Source organism: Argopecten irradians, chromosome 15, assembly GCF_041381155.1.
Source record: "Argopecten irradians isolate NY chromosome 15, Ai_NY, whole genome shotgun sequence".
Lineage (NCBI taxonomy): Eukaryota > Metazoa > Mollusca > Bivalvia > Pectinida > Pectinidae > Argopecten > Argopecten irradians.
In genome coordinates, this window is record NC_091148.1 from 1,555,369 (window position 1) to 1,574,179 (window position 18,811).

An 18,811-nucleotide genomic window follows, 5' to 3' on the forward strand; every position below is an offset into this window, starting at 1 on the left:
CTCATGACGTTAAATATCAGCAGATGTCACGCATTTGGTGTTGGGAACTACATTAGGTAACTCGAGGGAAATACAGATTTGAGTAGCAGTGAAAAAAGAGAGAGGATGCACATGTAGTTGTGAAGTCGGAGGATTTTTGCCGGAATGTATTTCCGACTAGCATTGTGGATATGTCTGACGTCACTGCCCTCACTCGCCACAGGTAACATTAACACATTTATAAATTCAATTTTCATAACCTAAATTTTTCGCTCTCAAGACATATTCAAATAATATCTTCAGGTTTTCGAAAATAAACATTTGATAAATACTCAATGCAATTCACACACGGAGATTCGTCGCTTATGTTTTATTTTATATTCTAACACTACATTCGATGGGTCTTTATTATTGAAGAATCGTTATGTACATACATTTGTATGTATACATGTTTTCTCTCTCAACTTTAGTAATTTGTTATTTTTTTATGTTATAGAGATACAGAGGCTGTATAAAGTGCCCTCTACATATATCGTCATTACACAATATTTACATTTCCGTTTTTCTTTTCGCGCGTCATTTAAAATTTCTGTCCAACAAATGACAATCACACATCGGTAAACGACAATTTTTTTTTAACTCCTTAAATGTATTCAATTCTTAATTGGCAACTTGCTGTAATGCCATCGGAAAACCTGAAATGATATATGTATTATGATTTGCCGTTGACGCTTGTACATGTGTTTCTCTAAATTATATAGAAATGCTTCTTGTTTCTTGATTAACAACATTAATATTCATAATCAACCTATTGGTCGGAATCTTTGACCACTGTGAATAATGTAATAGCATACCTTACACTTGTAGAGCTGTATGACGATTTTTATCTCGTGGTATTTTTTTATAAACTACGTGTAACACTAAATCAAAAATCATCTTATCAAAAGATGTCTTTGGCAAGTTCTCTTAAGCATTGAACGTCTTTCAGTTGGCATTCATAGCCGATATAATGCCAACTGGGTAGAGGCAAATTCCATGAAGCGCGCTAATACTGATGTACAAAATTGTTTATTCTTCTTTTTCACAGAATAAGAGAAAGAGTCGTTTCAATCATTGTGTTGTTAGTATAGCTGTCAATCATGGAGGTCTTCTTATCTTGTTTGTTTGTTTGATTAATTAATGTCCTATTAACAGCCAGGGTCATGTAAGAGCGGTCTCCCATGTATGCGACGTGTTGCGTGTATGTGTGCGAGGTGCATGTTTTGGGAGACTGCGGTATATTCGTGTTGTGCCTTCCTGTAGAGTGCCTTCTTATCTCCGTAAATAATGTTCAGTCTTATAGTTTTCTTTAAAAATATATCCTGCATCCATCAAAATGATTATTGATTAATATATTGAGTAAAGACATTTGATGAGTGATAGAAAACCTCATTATAGATCAATACTAAGCAATATTTCTGATCTTTTCATTTTGCCACAATATCCCCTATTTACTTTACCTACTGATATACGTCGTATAAATATATATTTCCTGACTCCTATTACTTGTTGTCACAGCAATCCACTTGTTAATGGTTTCGTAGCGCCTACTTACGATAACTGGCAACCCATTACATTAACTGTATTGTTCGCTAGTTAAACATGTTAATGTGACTAATTTCCGGTCAACGCTCACCCCAGACCTTATATAAAGGATATTTATTCCAATGTTCAATGTAGAAACCGACAAAGACATCTTTACATTGTTGCTTACACACTCATATGCCTCGCGTAGCGGATTCTCACAAAAGTTTGCAAACAAAAATTTTTTCGTAACCCGATGAAGTTAAAAAAATAGAAACATCAATTCTTATCATTGATTTTTCAGACTCCTTGATAACACAAAATACGTTTAACGTACGATTCTATTATTTTCCGAAAGATCATTTTTTTCTAAATCAATACGCAAAATTGACTTCATGATAACGTCGGGTTTTCGCGACATTCTCGGATTTTTCCTTCATAGTAAACGAAGAAATAGAATCTCTAGTATGAAAACAAATAAAAACTGATAATAGTACATGTAGTATGAAGAAAAAGTATATGCCCATCCCAAAGTCGGATTTAGTATGAAAACAAATAAAAATTAATTATTAAATTATGATTTTTTGTACCATTACTGGAAGACCATTTTCATCCGTTGTTACAAAAAGTTATAGAAACACACAGGTTTTAATTAGTAAAGATCATTAATCAATGCTTTAAATGCTTTAGGAACTTAGCTTACAATGTAGATTTTACTTCATGTAAAGATTAAGATATTTTATAAACATATAATTAATTTTTATTGTTTTCCTACTAACTACTGTTAATTTTAATTTTTTTTGTACTAAATCAAACTCTCTGATTGGCAAATTCTTTTTTTTTTCATATACTATGAAGAAAAATTCGAGAATGGAGCGAAAACCTGACGTTATCATGACGTCACAATAGAGATGTCGACGTTGCGTATTGATTTAGAAAACAAATAATCCAACGGAATAGTACGTCCAACGTATCTTATGTTATCAAGTAGTCTGAATAGTAAACTATAAGCAATGATGTAACTTTTTTTTAACTTTCACCGGATTATGAAATAAATTTTGTTTGCAAACTTTTGTGAGAATCCGCTAGGCGGATTTACACAATTGGCGAACAAAATTTCTATAATACCCGGATGTTAATTGAGTCTGTAGTATGGAACGCCATAGCTTATCGTTTTACACAATTGGCGAACAAAATTTCTATAATACCCGGATGTTAATTGAGTCTGTAGTATGGAACGCCATAGCTGTCTCATATGGTTCAAATATACTATATGAATTTGTGTTCTCATTATATTGTATGGTTTTATCATTATATGATTTGATTTTATCAATATATGGTATCATTTTATCTATATTTGATTTGATTTGACCAATATATCATTTCTTCTATCACTATTTTATTTTCATTTGTCATGGTATTATTGTCTTTTATCAGTATATCAATCGATGTTATCACTATTTGATTTGGTGACACATATATTTGATTTACATCTACCATTGTTTTATTTGGTGATATTATTGTATTATTTTCATTTATCGTTATATTATTTTATTTCATCTTTATTTAATTTGATTTCATCTTTATTTGATTTGATTTGATCTTTATTTGATTTGATTTGATCTTTATTTGATTTGATTTCATCTTTATTTGATTTGATTTCATCTTTATTTGATTTGATTTCATCTTTATTTGATTTGATTTGATCTTTATTTGATTTGATTTCATCTTTATTTGATTTGATTTCATCTTTATTTGATTTGATTTCATCTTTATTTGATTTGATTTGATCTTTATTTGATTTGATTTGATCTTTATTTGATTTGATTTGATCTTTATTTGATTTGATTTGATCTTTATTTGATTTGATTTCATCTTTATTTGAAGTATAATCATATATAGGAAAAGTATAACCATATAAAGTATCTATGGAATAAAATAATGATGTTTGGGAATAATGTAAAGTAGAATCATACAATGGTAAAATCAAATCAAATAAAGATGAAATCATATCAAATAAAGATGAAATCATATCAAATAAAGATGAAATCAAATCAAATAAAGATCAAATCAAATCAAATAAAGATGAAATCATATCAAATAAAGATGAAATCATATCAAATAAAGATGAAATCAAATAAAATAAAGATGAAATCAAATAATATAACGATAAATGAAAAGAATACAATGATAACACCAAATAAAACAATGGTAGATGTAAATCAAATATATGTGTCACCAAATCAAATAGTGATAACATCGATTGATATACTGATAAAAGACAATAATACTATGACAAATGAAAATAAAACAATGGTAAAAACAAATGATACATTGATCATATCAAATCAAATATAGATAAAATGATACCATATATTGATAAGATCAAATCATATAATGATAAAACCATATAATATAAAGAAAACACAAATTCATATAGTATATTTGAATCATACGAGACAGCTAAGGCGTTCCATACTGTAGAACATTACTAAGCACTATTTGGTTTCGCCGCGATTACTCCATTTAATTACTCTACAGTTGGCGAAAATATCACGATTTTGACAATACTGATCAAATTTGTTTTTAAATACCAATTCTTTGTCTTTTTAAATGAAGACTAACGCGTTGTCTTGTATTGTAATTATCTACTTGGCGGTATTGAATGTAATACTGAAACTTTCACCGTATTATCGCTAATTGCAGGAGCAGATTGTACCACCTCAGACTTCGCAGGTGATGACAACCCGCTGACGAGGAATAACGCGGACTTCGGAGCCAGCTGTAAGTAGTTAATAGTGGTTACAGGGTTAACAGTGATAACAGAAGTAACAGTGGTTACAGAGTTAACAGTGGTTACAGAGTTAACAGTGGTTACAGAGATAACAGTGGTTACAGGGTTAACAGTGGTTACATAGTTAACAGTGGTTACAGGGTTAACAGTGGTTACAGTAGTTACATAGTTAACAGTGGTTACAGAGTTAACAGTGGTTACAGAGTTAACAGTGGTTACAGAGTTAACAGTGGTTACAGAGTTAACAGTGGTTACATAGTTAACAGTGGTTACAGAGTTAACAGTGGTTACAGAGTTAACAGTGGTTACAGAGTTAACAGTGGTTACAGAGTTAACAGTGGTTACAGAGTTAACAGTGGTTACATAGTTAACAGTGGTTACAGAGTTAACAGTGGTTACATAGATAACAGTGGTTACAGAGTAACAGGTTACAGAGTTAAGTGGTTACAGAGTTAACAGTGGTTACAGAGTTAACAGTGGTTACAGAGTTAACAGTGGTTACAGAGTTAACAGTGGTTACAGAGTTAACAGTGGTTACAGAGTTAACAGTGGTTACAGAGTTAACAGTGGTTACAGAGTTAACAGTGGTTACAGAGTTAACAGTGGTTACAGAGTTAACAGTGGTTACAGAGTTAACAGTGGTTACAGAGTTAACAGTGGTTACATAGTTAACAGTGGTTACAGAGTTAACAGTGGTTACAGAGTTAACAGTGGTTACAGAGTTAACAGTGGTTACAGAGTTAACAGTGGTTACAGAGTTAACAGTGTTACAGAGTTAACAGTGGTTACAGAGTTAACAGTGGTTACAGTTAACAGTGGTTACAGAGTTAACAGTGGTTACAGAGTTAACAGTGGTTACAGAGTTAACAGTGGTTACAGAGTTAACAGTGGTTACAGAGTTAACAGTGGTTACAGAGTAAACAGTGGTTACAGAGTTAACAGTGGTTACAGAGTTAACAGTGGTTACAGAGTTAACAGTGGTTACAGAGTTAACAGTGGTTACAGAGTTAACAGTGGTTACAGAGTTAACAGTGGTTACAGAGTTAACAGTGGTTACAGAGTTAACAGTGGTTACAGAGTTAACAGTGGTTACAGAGTTAACAGTGGTTATAGAGTTAACAGTGGTTACAGAGTTAACAGTGGTTACAGAGTTAACAGTGGTTACAGAGTTAACAGTGGTTACAAGTTCAAAACAGTGGTTACATAGTTAACAGTGGTTACAGAGTTAACAGTGGTTACAAGTTAACAGTGGTTACAAGTTAACAGTGGTTACAGAGTTAACAGTGGTTACAGAGTAACAGTGGTTACAGAGTTAACAGTGGTTACAGAGTTAACAGTGGTTACAGAGTTAACAGTGGTTACAGAGTTAACAGTGGTTACAGAGTTAACAGTGGTTACAAGTTAACAGTGGTTACAGAGTTAACAGTGGTTACAGAGTTAACAGTGGTTACAGAGTTAACAGTGGTTACAGAGTTAACAGTGGTTACAGAGTTAACAGTGGTTACAGAGTTAACAGTGGTTACAGAGTTAACAGTGGTTACAGAGTTAACAGTGGTTACAGAGTTAACAGTGGTTACAGAGTTAACAGTGGTTACAGAGTTAACAGTGGTTACATAGTTACAGAGTAAACAGTTGTTACAGAGTTAACAGTGGTTACAGAGTTAACAGTGTTCATAGAATTAACAGTGGTTACAGAGTTAACAGTGGTTACAGAGTTAACAGTGGTTACAGAGTTAACAGTGGTTACAGAGTTAACAGTGGTTACAGAGTTAACAGTGGTTACAGAGTTAACAGTGGTTACAGAGTTAACAGTGGTTACAGAGTTAACAGTGGTTACAGAGTTAACAGTGGTTACAGAGTTAACAGTGGTTACAGAGTTAACAGTGGTTACAGAGTTAACAGTGGTTACAGAGTTAACAGTGGTTACAGAGTTAACAGTGGTTACAGAGTTAACAGTGGTTACAGAGTTAACAGTGGTTACAGAGTTAACAGTGGTTACAGAGTTAACAGTGGTTACAGAGTAAACAGTGGTTACAGAGATAACAGTGAGTTAACAGTGGTTACAGAGTTAACAGTGGTTACAGAGTTAACAGTGGTTACAGAGTTAACAGTGGTTACAGAGTTAACAGTGGTTACAGAGTTAACAGTGGTTTCAGAGTTAACAGTGGTTAGGGAGTTAACAGTGGTTACAGAGTAAACAGTGGTTACAGAGATAACAGTGAGTTAACAGTGGTTACAGAGTTAACAGTGGTTACAGGGTTAACAGTGGTTACAGAGTTAACAGTGGTTACAGAGTTAACAGTGGTTACAGAGTTAACAGTGGTTACAGAGTTAACAGTGGTTACAGAGTTAACAGTGGTTACAGAGTTAACAGTGGTTACAGAGTTAACAGTGGTTACAGTGTAGTTAACAGTGGTTACAGAGTTAACAGTGGTTACAGAGTTAACAGTGGTTACAGAGTTAACAGTGGTTACAGAGTTAACAGTGGTTACAGAGTTAACAGTGGTTACAGAGTTAACAGTGGTTACAGAGTTAACAGTGGTTACAGAGTTAACAGTGGTTACAGAGTTAACAGTGGTTACAGAGTTAACAGTGGTTACAGAGTTAACAGTGGTTACAGAGTTAACAGTGGTTACAGAGTTAACAGTGGTTACAGAGTTAACAGTGGTTACAGAGTTAACAGTGGTTACAGAGTTAACAGTGGTTACAGAGTTAACAGTGGTTACAGAGTTAACAGTGGTTACAGAGTTTATCAGTGGTAACAGAGTTAACAGTGGTTACAGAGTTAACAGTGGTTACAGAGTTAACAGTGGTTACAGAGTTAACAGTGGTTACAGAGTTAACAGTGGTTACAGAGTTAACAGTGGTTACAGAGTTAACAGTGGTTACAGAGTTAACAGTGGTTACAGAGTTAACAGTGGTTACAGAGTTAACAGTGGTTACAGAGTTAACAGTGGTTACAGAGTTAACAGTGGTTACAGAGTTAACAGTGGTTTAACAGTGGTTACAGAGTTAACAGTGGTTACAGAGTTAACAGTGGTTACAGAGTTAACAGTGGTTACAGAGTTAACAGTGGTTACAGAGTTAACAGTGGTTACAGAGTTAACAGTGGTTACAAGTTAACAGTGGTTACAGAGTTAACAGTGGTTACAGAGTTAACAGTGGTTACAGAGTTAACAGTGGTTACAGAGTTAACAGTGGTTACAGAGTTAACAGTGGTTACAGAGTTAACAGTGGTTACAAGTTAACAGTGGTTACAGAGTTAACAGTGGTTACAGAGTTAACAGTGGTTACAGAGTTAACAGTGGTTACAGAGTTAACAGTGGTTACAGAGTTAACAGTGGTTACAGAGTTAACAGTGGTTACAGAGTTAACAGTGGTTACAGAGTTAACAGTGGTTACAGAGTTAACAGTGGTTACAGAGTTAACAGTGGTTACAGAGTTAACAGTGGTTACAGAGTTAACAGTGGTTACAGAGTTAACAGTGGTTACAGAGTTAACAGTGGTTACATAGTTAACAGTGGTTACAGAGTTAACAGTGGTTACAGAGTTAACAGTGGTTACAGAGTTAACAGTGGTTACAGAGTTAACAGTGGTTACAGAGTTAACAGTGGTTACAGAGTTAACAGTGGTTACAGAGTTAACAGTGGTTACAGAGTTAACAGTGGTTACAGAGTTAACAGTGGTTACAGAGTTAACAGTGGTTACAGAGTTAACAGTGGTTACATAGTTAACAGTGTTCATAGAATTAACAGTGGTTACAGAGTTAACAGTGGTTACAGAGTTAACAGTGGTTACAGAGTTAACAGTGGTTACAGAGTTAACAGTGGTTACAGAGTTAACAGTGGTTACAGAGTTAACAGTGGTTACAGAGTTAACAGTGGTTACAGAGATAACAGTGAGTTAACAGTGGTTACAGAGTTAACAGTGGTTACAGAGTTAACAGTGGTTACAGAGTTAACAGTGGTTACAGAGTTAACAGTGGTTACAGAGTTAACAGTGGTTACAGAGTTAACAGTGGTTACAGAGTTAACAGTGGTTACAGAGTTAACAGTGGTTAAGAAGTTAACAGTGGTTACAGAGTTAATAGTGGTTACAGAGTTAACAGTGGTTACATAGTTAACAGTGGTTACAGAGTTAATAGTGGTTACATAGTTAACAGTGGTTACAGAGTTAACAGTGGTTACATAGTTAACAGTGGTTACAGAGTTAACAGTGGTTACAGAGTTAACAGTGGTTACAGAGTTAACAGTGGTTACAGAGTTAACAGTGGTTACAGAGTTAACAATGGTTACAGAGTTAACAATGGTTACAGAGTTAACAGTGGTTACAGAGTTAACAGTGGTTACAGAGTTAACAGTGGTTACAGAGTTAACAGTGGTTACAGAGTTAACAGTGGTTACAGAGTTAACAGTGGTTACAGAGTTAACAGTGGTTACAGAGTTAACAGTGGTTACAGAGTTAACAGTGGTTACAGAGTTAACAGTGGTTACAGAGTTAACAGTGGTTACAGAGTTAACAGTGGTTACAGAGTTAACAGTGGTTACAGAGTTAACAGTGGTTACAGAGGTAACAGTGGTTAAAGAGGTAACAGTGGTTACAGGGTTAACAGTGGTTACATAGTTAACAGTGGTTACAGAATTAGCAGTGGTTACAGAGTTAACAGTGGTTACAGAGTTAACAATGGTTACAGAGTTAACAGTGGTTAAAGAGGTAACAGTGGTTAAAGAGGTAACAGTGGTTACAGGGTTAACAGTGGTTACAGGGTTAACAGTGGTTACAGAGTTAACAATGGTTACAGAGTTTACAGTGGTTACATAGTTAACAGTGGTTACAGAGTTAACAGTGGTTACAGAATTAGCAGTGGTTACAGAGTTAACAGTGGTTACAGAGTTAACAGTGGTTACAGAGTTAACAATGGTTACAGAGTTAATAGTGAGTGGTTACAGAATTAACAGTGGTTACAGAGTAAACAGTGGTTACAGAGAGTTATACAGAGTTAACAGTGGTTACAGAGTTAACAGTGGTTACAGAGTTAACAGTGGTTACAGAGTTAACAATGGTTACAGAGTTAACAGTGAGTGGGTACAGAGTTAACAGTGGTTACAGAGTAAACAGTGGTTACAGAGTTAACAGTGGTTACAGAGTTAACAGTGGTTACATAGTTAACAGTGTTCATAGAATTAACAGTTGTTACATAGTTAACAGTGGTTACAGAGTTAACAGTGATTACAGAGTTAACAGTGGTTACAGAGTTAACAGTGGTTACATAGATAACAGTGGTTACAGAGTTAACAGTGGTTACAGGGTTAACAGTGGTTACAGAGTTAACAGTGGTTACAGAGGTAACAGTTATTACAGAGTTAACAGTGGTTACAGAGTTAACAGTGAGTGGTTACAGAGTTAACAGTGGTTACAGAGTTAACAGTGGTTACAGAGTTAACAGTGGTTACAGAGTTAACAGTGAGTGGTTACAGAGTTAACAGTGGTTACAGAGTTAACAGTGTTCATAGAATTAACAGTGGTTACAGAGTTAATAGTGGTTACAGAGTTAACAGTGGTTACATAGTTAACAGTGGTTACAGAGTTAACATTGGTTACATAGTTAACAGTGGTTACAGAATTAGCAGTGGTTACAGAGTTAACAGTGGTTACAGAGTTAACAGTGGTTACAGAGTTAACAATGGTTACATAGTTAACAATGGTTACAGAGTTAACAGTGGTTACAGAGTTAACAGTGTTTACAGAGTTAACAGTGGTTACAGAGTTAACAGTGGTTACAGAGTTAACATTGGTTACATAGTTAACAGTGGTTACAGAATTAGCAGTGGTTACAGAGTTAATAGTGGTTACAGAGTTAACAATGGTTACAGAGTTAACAGTGGTTACAGAGTTAACAGTGGTTACAGAGTTAACAGTGGTAACATAGTTAACAGTGGTTACAGAGTTAACAGTGGTTACAGAGTTAACAGTGGTTACAGAGTTAACAGTGGTTACATAGTTAACAGTGGTAACAGAGTTAACAATGGTTACAGAGTTAACAGTGGTTAAAGAGGTAACAGCTTTTGATTTCTGACTTAACGGTGAATGGTTACATGGACTATATTTTGTATGTTTTAGCTATGTCTTTATTGACTGATCACTCAGTGGGATGTACCTGTGGAGTGATACATGAATGGCTGTATTTCGCTCGGACACTGAACGTTGTTTACTTCCAAGTTTGGCGGGACACTGGAGGGAGCGTTTATGAACTAGTTGGAGAACATCAACATACCCCGACTGGTCAGTTTTTACAATCATACAGTGTCAAAGTAATCAGAAAAAATATACTGATAAGAGTTTATAACCATGCAATGTTAAAGTTGCCGGCAAAAACTAAGCTGGACAGTGTCACACAAACCATGAGGGCTTTAGTTTGACTTCGAGCTCGTGCTTCACGCGCTAGCTGAACTTTGACCTAATCTTCTCATGTTTCGTTAATTTTTCTTTGACTGTGAATATTTCAAAATGATCGATATCAATTCTTGTGTGTCATAGTGCGGCATGATTAAGAAAGTCGGTGGCCGATTGGTTAAGATGTCCCGACATATTACCACAAGCCCTCCACCTCTGGGATGCGGGTTCGAATCCCAAATGGGGTAGTTGCCAGGTACTGACGGCTGGTCGATGGTTTTTCTCCGGATACTCCGGCTTTCCTTCACCAACAAACCTAGCACGTCCATACATGATCCTCGCTGTTAATAGGACGTTAAACTAATAATAATCTTCATAGATTCATAGATTGAAAAGTCATAAGGCCTTCTACAAAATTAAGGTTTTAAGTCTATAGAAGTAGGGGCGGTGTGAATTTCCACGTGGCGGAGTTGTCAGCCTTGGGTATATATTTACCAGTAGCCATATGCCGTATTACCTTTAACAGTAACTCTCTATATATGATCCACAAATGCCAAAATTAAACTTCTTTTGTTCGTAGAATTATATATACAAGAATTTCAAGATATGGTTTAGCGATGATTTCTGTCACTTTGCTGACGGAGCATGCTTCTTAGAACGGTGGATTTCCTGAGTTGGTCGGTGTGGGTTGTAGATAAACACTCACTATTAATAGTGTAACAGGATATCCTATTGATTTTTTTTCAAATTTCACATTTGGTGTATTTTAAAGTATTTTGAAGTTTTGAAATTCTGACTGAAAAATAACAGATCAGGCCCCGATTTCTAGAAACAAACTTTTAAAAGTCAAAAACTGACTTAAGTCATAAATTTTCATATAAGTTACATAAGGAGAAAAACTAAAGTTTTGACTTGAGTCTGCACTTTTGTTTCGAGAAAATCGGGGCCTGGTAGTTCTGATTGGCCCGCAATTTTATTCCTGATTTAGAAAAAGGAACAGAGTAAAAAATGTTATACAGTAGAATATTTTGTACGCAGCGTTGAATCTATCACAAATGTGTTTCGATCCTCAAACCTGGGATAGTGGTACATGTAATAATATGTGCTGCTCTAAATCGCATTGGTTGACTCCTAACTATTACATGTACATGGCTTAAAGGGACAAATTCAGTTTAAGAGAACATTAAAATTTGGTCACATATCGGAAACAAACCAGTTCTAATGGAAATTATTTTACTTGGTTTTACTGTGATTTGCCAGAGAAACCTATGGTGGTGAAATGTATGTGAAATGTTCAAACTCGCTCGCTGTCCGCTATTACATATTGTGGTCGGATGTCTTGTATGCCGAACCCTGGCCCTTGCTCATGCAACTAATATTAAACAAATCGCTCTGACAGTAGTTTGTTTACCTTATTAGCTTAACTGTCTTGCCTAAAACTCATTTTATCGACTCCTCAGTGGTAATGTTTTCATTTGTTTAACGTACGTGACATTAGTGATCTAGTATTAGTACACCGTACATATTATACCTTCTTAATCGTATTGCTATAATATATACCATTTGGAATTTCAACGGTATTTGTCAATATTTTAGGTTATATGTTTCATAAGGAATATATATAGAATTATACATTTATGCCATATTGACTGAATTGTCCCTTTAAATAATACACTGGTTTGATCGACTACGTAAACATGCGTTTACAGAATACATCTGATAATGAAATACCCATACAGTCTTTGATTCACAAATCAAAATTAAGCAATACACTACATGTATATGATTTTATTCCATTTTCAACTTTTGTATAAACTCCTGTTTCCAAAAATCTGTTACAATATCAGATAAAGGAGCATTTTAGAATTTTGACGTCAGTAAAGACGATTCGTAAGGCTGACACCTAGTTTTCATTTTAGGAACTGGCAGTAACACGGCTACCTTTACAGGGACTGACAGGATCCCCGTGGAACAGGGAGACGTAATAGGGTGGTAAGTAATAAAAAGATTTAGTACATCGCATGATAATTACTAGGAATGCGATTGGATAACAGCCATGGTCTAATTTGCGACAGTTCCCTGTCCTTATTGACTACGGGAGACTATACCTGACTACGGGAACTATACTAAAGTATACTGTTCTCCTATAGTGTTGTATGGCGAGGTATAGTCCTCTCGTCTTCGACTCGGGGGCTATACCTCACCAGACAATACTATAGGAGAACAGTTCCCTCTGGAAAGGGCCATAATAGAATACTAGTAGGGTGGAAAGTAATATAGAGATACAGTAGGATGATAAGTAATATAGAGATATAGTAAGGTGATAAGTATTATAGAGATATACTATGGTAGTATGTAATAAAGAGATAATTCATGTATACGTATATGTTCTATATCCGGATGGTAAAAAACAAGTATGGAAAAGATCGAGGGTACTTTAAACTGGCAATAATACAGTGTTATATAATTGTTGTAATATTTGACACTCATTTTTCTACAGATAACGATCGTGTCTCCTCAAAGGTTTAATATGCATGCTTCATTAACAGCTCAATACAAAACGTATACTGATATACAAGATATCGACATTGGACATCAAAGTAGGGAATTGTATCGTTTATGTATAACCATGATAACTAAAACATTTGATTGGATCAATTTCAGTATAAAAAAAATAGTAACACAAAAATACAAATAAATTAATTTGTTATCTAATTCTATATAGGGAATAGTGCAATGGAGATTGTCACGACGCAATTTAAAAAATATTTTCTAAAGTAAAATAAGAACCTCAAACTTATTAATGTTGGCAAAAGTGTAATCTTTTGTTGCTGAAAAATATCAAATTGCTTCTGTTTTAAAATTACAATTGTCACCGGTGTAGCACCTTGAGTTAAGAGTTTGGGTTATCTCATGCAGGTATTCCCCTGGAACAACTGTTGTAAGCTATAAAAACAATGGCGGTGGTCCAGACTACCGGACATCTAGTGCTGTTGGCGCTTTGGCTGTAGGTAATACCCACGACTGGTCGGGTGATGGCTTACAATCAGGAAAGAGATTCGGATTCCAGGCCCAGATAGAACCAAGTAAGACCATTCATTCTGCAGAATAGGTAAATTATACTAACAATTTCTATAACCACTGTAAACGTCTCATGTACTCCTGTAAACATATTATTTAACGAAGTCAAATTTCAGCGCAAAGGCGAAAAAAATGTAAATTATGATTTACTAACGCAGATATAAATCGGCGCCAATTGACGGTTCAATACCGGAAATATTGAATCAACCGCTAAAACAAGATATCTAAAGTACGTTCACCTCCTGCTTACCATCTGTTGGCTTAAACTCATCGCCACCATCCAATAAAAACAAAACAAAAAATAACGTTGCTGTTTCTAATGTGGCTTCTAATTTACTGATACAACGGCGTGATGATTTCATAGACATAAGATATTTAAGAAGCTGAGTGATCGGGTGGTGTAGTGGTTAAGCCACTCGCCTTTCACCTGGCCTGCCGGGGTTCGATCCCCAACACGGACGTGAAAAGGTCAGGGCTCACCTACCCGATCACGTGGGTTTTCTCCGGGCACTCCGACATTCCTCCCACACTAAGACCCCTCGCTCACTTACATCCGGGCCATCGAGAGTGATTTACGTAAGTTGTAAAATAAAAGTTTATATATATTATATAAGAAGCTGAGTATTAAGTGAGTTTTATGCTTCTCAGTTTTAACATAATCAAAGTGCATGGGACTCTTATGACGGCTGTGAATGGAGGAAGTGACTGCCAGTTATAGTGGATTTAAATATTATATGCCATGTTTAATACCTTGATTTCAGACATTTATATATCATTTAGTACTTCCGGTACTTTGATTGAAATGTGACAATCTGTAGACATTGCTTCATATTTCAGCACTTTGATTGTACTGTGATATATTTGTAGACATAGCTCCATCAATCAGTGCTCCCAGTACTATGAATATACTGTGATATATTTGTGGACATTGCTCCATAAAACAGTACTTCCAGTACTTTAATTGTACTGTGATATGTTGTAGACATTGCTCCCTTAATCAGTACTCCCATTACTTTGATTGCATTGTGATATGCTTGTCGACATTGTTCCATCAACAGTACTCCCAGTACTTTGATTTTACTGTGATATGTTGATAGACATTGATCCATCATTCAGTGCTTTGATTGTACTGTGATATGTTTTAGATATAGCTCCATTAACACTACTCCAAGTCCTTTGATTGTACTGTGATATATTGTAGACTTTGCTCCATTAACAGTACTCCCAGTACTTTGATTGTACTGTGGTATATTGTAGACTTTGCTCCATTAACAGTACTCTCAGTACTTTGATTGTACTGTGATAAATTGTAGACTTTGCTCCATTAACAGTACCATCAGTACTTTGATTGTACTGTGATATGTTTGTAGACTTTGCTCCAATAACAGTACTCCCAGTACTTTGATTGTACTTTGGTATATTGTAGAGTTTGCTCCATTAACAGTACTCCCAGTACTTTGATTGTACTATGATATGTTTGTAGACTTTGCTCCATTAATAGTACCCCCAGTACTTTGATTGTACTATGATATGTTTGTAGACTTTGCTCCATTAACAGTACCCCCAGTACTTTGATTGTACTGTGATATGTTTGTAGACTTTGCTCCATTAACAGTACTCCCAGTACTTTGATTATACTGTGATATATTTGTAGACATAGCTCCAACAAGCAGTACTCCCAGTACTTTAATTGTACTGAGATATGTTGTAGACATTGCTCCCTTAATCAGTACTCCCTTTACTTTGATTGCATTGTGGTATGTTTGTAGACATTGCTCAATCAACAGTACTCCCGGTACTTTGATTTTACTGTGATGTGTTTATAGACATTGATCCATCATTCGGTACTTTAATTGTTTTGTGCTATGTTTGTAGACATAGCTCCATCAAACAATACTCCCAGTACTTTGATTGTACTGTGACATATTGTAGACATAGCTCCATCAAACAATACTCCCAGTACTTTTATCATACTGTGACATATTGTAGAAATTACTCCATAAAAACAGTACTTGTAGAAATTACTCCATAAAAACAGTACTTCCAGTATTTTGATTGTACTGTGATATATTGTAGACATTGCTCCCTTATTCAGTACTCCTATTACCTTGATTGCATTGTGGTATGTTTTAGACATTGCTCCATCAATCAGTACTCCGAGTACTTTGATTATACTGTTATATATTTGTGGACATAGCTCCAACAAGCAGTACTCCCTGTACTTTGATTGTACTGTGATATGTTTGTAGACATAGCTCCATCACACAGTGCTCCAAAAACTATGAATATACTGTGATATATTGTAGACATTGCTCCAACAGCAGTACTCCCAGTATTTTGATTGTACTGTGATCTATTGTAGACATTGCTCCTACCATAACGAACCTGGCGGCCACTACACAGATTAGTGACACAGAGAACACTGGCTTTCTTGTTATGATTTTGGATGTTTACGATGCTGATGGTGATACCATCACCACAACAATGCAGACAGTTTCTGCTGAATTCTCCTTTACTCCAGGCACACGTAAGTGTTTCAACTTACAGGGACCTGGCACGAATTTTCTACCAACAGTATAATTAAGGAATTATTATTTATTTTTTGTTGTTGTTTACTGGTGTGTAAACTGCATCTGTTGTCATTCCTTATATTTACATTTCAATCAATTAATTTCTTTTAAATTTCATGTCTCGATAAAATAAAACTTGGTTTTTTAACGTGATACGATTGATGTAACATCCGGTCAATTGATTGAATCTCTGAATAGCTGGCTCCAATTTTCTGATATATAGTTTAAGATAATAATAATAAGATAATAATAATTACATTATAGTTGTTTATTTGAAGAAATAAAAATACAAAAACAATATAGGCTAAATCTCATGCGCATTTACACTAAATGCGGAAGTCAGTGTTCCGTTATGTATTCTTGCGCGACAACCGACTGCGTTTACACAACTGTAAACAATTTCCCAGTTGGTAAGGTTATATAGCAAAGAAAAAACGGAAATGTAAATATTATACTATAATACAAATTTATCAATTACGGGCCTTAGTGCAATATCTACTCGGCTGTGACATCACAAAATAATTATTGATTCTTAAATTCGAACCCCACATCAGCATGTATTAGTCAATGATAATAAAATCATAACATACCTAATTCATATAAATAAATGTACATGGAAGGTTTTATTTTTTATACATATACATATATATATGTACTCCATTGATTGCAAATTCATGCCAGGTTCCTGTGTTTGTACCGTAAAGTCATTCAATCAAGTTTCTTTTCACCATGGGGTTGATTTTATAATTAATCATGATGTGTGTTAGATGTTATATTGGTTTAATAAATAATTAAATTATTTGAATAATTTACATTTCTTAGATTTCACCAACTTTTCTGCATAGAATCAAATATGACAGTTTGTTGAAATATCCAACGTAGTTTACACAAAATAAACTAGTTGTTCTTTTATATTATACAATGCCTTGTTAACACATGATTGTGGTTTCAAAAATACATCTCAAATCTGAAAGCGATATCAAAATGTAGAATTGTAACCTCTTAAGCAAGGCAAATTTAAACATTGATTGTAATCTTTCGCCACCAAACCATTTGTTATTTAATTCTATACCTGTTCATCATTTTGTTTTTTTTTTCTTAATGGCTATATAACTTAACGCAACCAACTAATTTCGCGTTTTCATGCCAAACGACAATTCCATAGCTTTGGAATATAGCGATTTACACGTAAAATATTCTCTTTTATTTTAAATTGAATATTCTTTCGTGGTGATTTTTTTACATAAAGTCTTATCGCTCTTCAAATACGCGAAAATAAATCACACACGAAAATATTTGATTTAAAGTACTTTCCAGAATGGTAACAGTTTTGTTTTACAGTACCTTCCAGAATGGTAACAGCTTTGTTTCATTTCCAGTTCAAATTACGACCAAGATTAACACTATAGCCGCCGGAACCTATCCACTCACGTTCCAAGTCCAGGACACTTGTGGTAAAACAAGTACCGGTATCCTTACCATCATCGTGAACAATTCAGTAAGCTTTCTTAACTGTACGCTCTGTACAGTCCGCTGGCCGAGACATACCAAGGGCAAGAGTTCTACTATACAGTCACAACACTAATATACCGCAGTCTCCCAAAACACGCCCCTCGCACTTCATACACCAAAGACATTATATACATGGAAGCCGTTCTTTAAATGACCCTGACTGTTAAGGTAGGTCCATACTTTTGAAAACTGCGCCAATTTATATGACGCTAAACCGGAAACTGCGGATGTTGTTTTGAATTCCAGAATGGTTTCCGATACGCTACGAAATTTCACTTGGATATGTTTTAAATAAGTTAAAATTGTTTAAGGATTAACTTGAATAGATTTTTTATGTTATGGAGATATAACACAAAAATCTGAGTGTACTCTAAATAAACCGCGAAGCGGTTTATGATGAGAGTACACTCAGATTTTTGTGTTATATCTCCATAACATAAAAAATCTATTCAAATTAATCCTTATAATTCAATTAACTAAAGATAATCTCTTCAACATTTAAAATTCATTTTGGGACTCTTTTGTCTATGAAATCATTACGCCGTCATCTCAGCCAATCAGAAGCAACGTTACAAACGGCGACGCCATTTTTTCCTTTATGGGCTGATAAAGTAAATTTTTAAGCCAATGAAAATGCTCGTAACAAGCAAAAATGAATTATTTACATATAATATTTAATGTTTCAAATCATTATATCAATGAAATAAAAGCAATGAAGTGAACATTAGATGATACCTCTGAGTTTTTTGCGGTCCATGTCGTAAATAGGAATGGATTTTCAAACACCAGAAGTAATGTTCGTCGCAATAAATGACCGAAATTCTGGAATAAAAAAAAAAACCCACCGCATACGGATTTCCTTAAAGCACAAAATTTGGAGAAAATCATAAAAATAAACAGAAATAAACCAGATGTAATA

At 34.8% G+C, this 18,811-nt stretch overlaps 1 protein-coding gene across 1 annotated transcript in view; it reads left to right on the forward strand.

Annotated features, from left to right (window-relative positions):
* Positions 1–18,811, forward strand: part of LOC138309037 (uncharacterized) — a 44,033-nt gene continuing 25,222 nt past the window's right edge. The window contains exons 1-7 of the mRNA XM_069250139.1: positions 1–202; positions 4,249–4,326; positions 10,457–10,618; positions 12,649–12,721; positions 13,649–13,815; positions 16,173–16,337; positions 17,760–17,878. Of these exons, the coding sequence (XP_069106240.1) occupies positions 145–202; positions 4,249–4,326; positions 10,457–10,618; positions 12,649–12,721; positions 13,649–13,815; positions 16,173–16,337; positions 17,760–17,878 (822 nt within the window). The 5' untranslated portion in view covers positions 1–144. The remainder of the gene's footprint in view (positions 203–4,248; positions 4,327–10,456; positions 10,619–12,648; positions 12,722–13,648; positions 13,816–16,172; positions 16,338–17,759; positions 17,879–18,811) is intronic.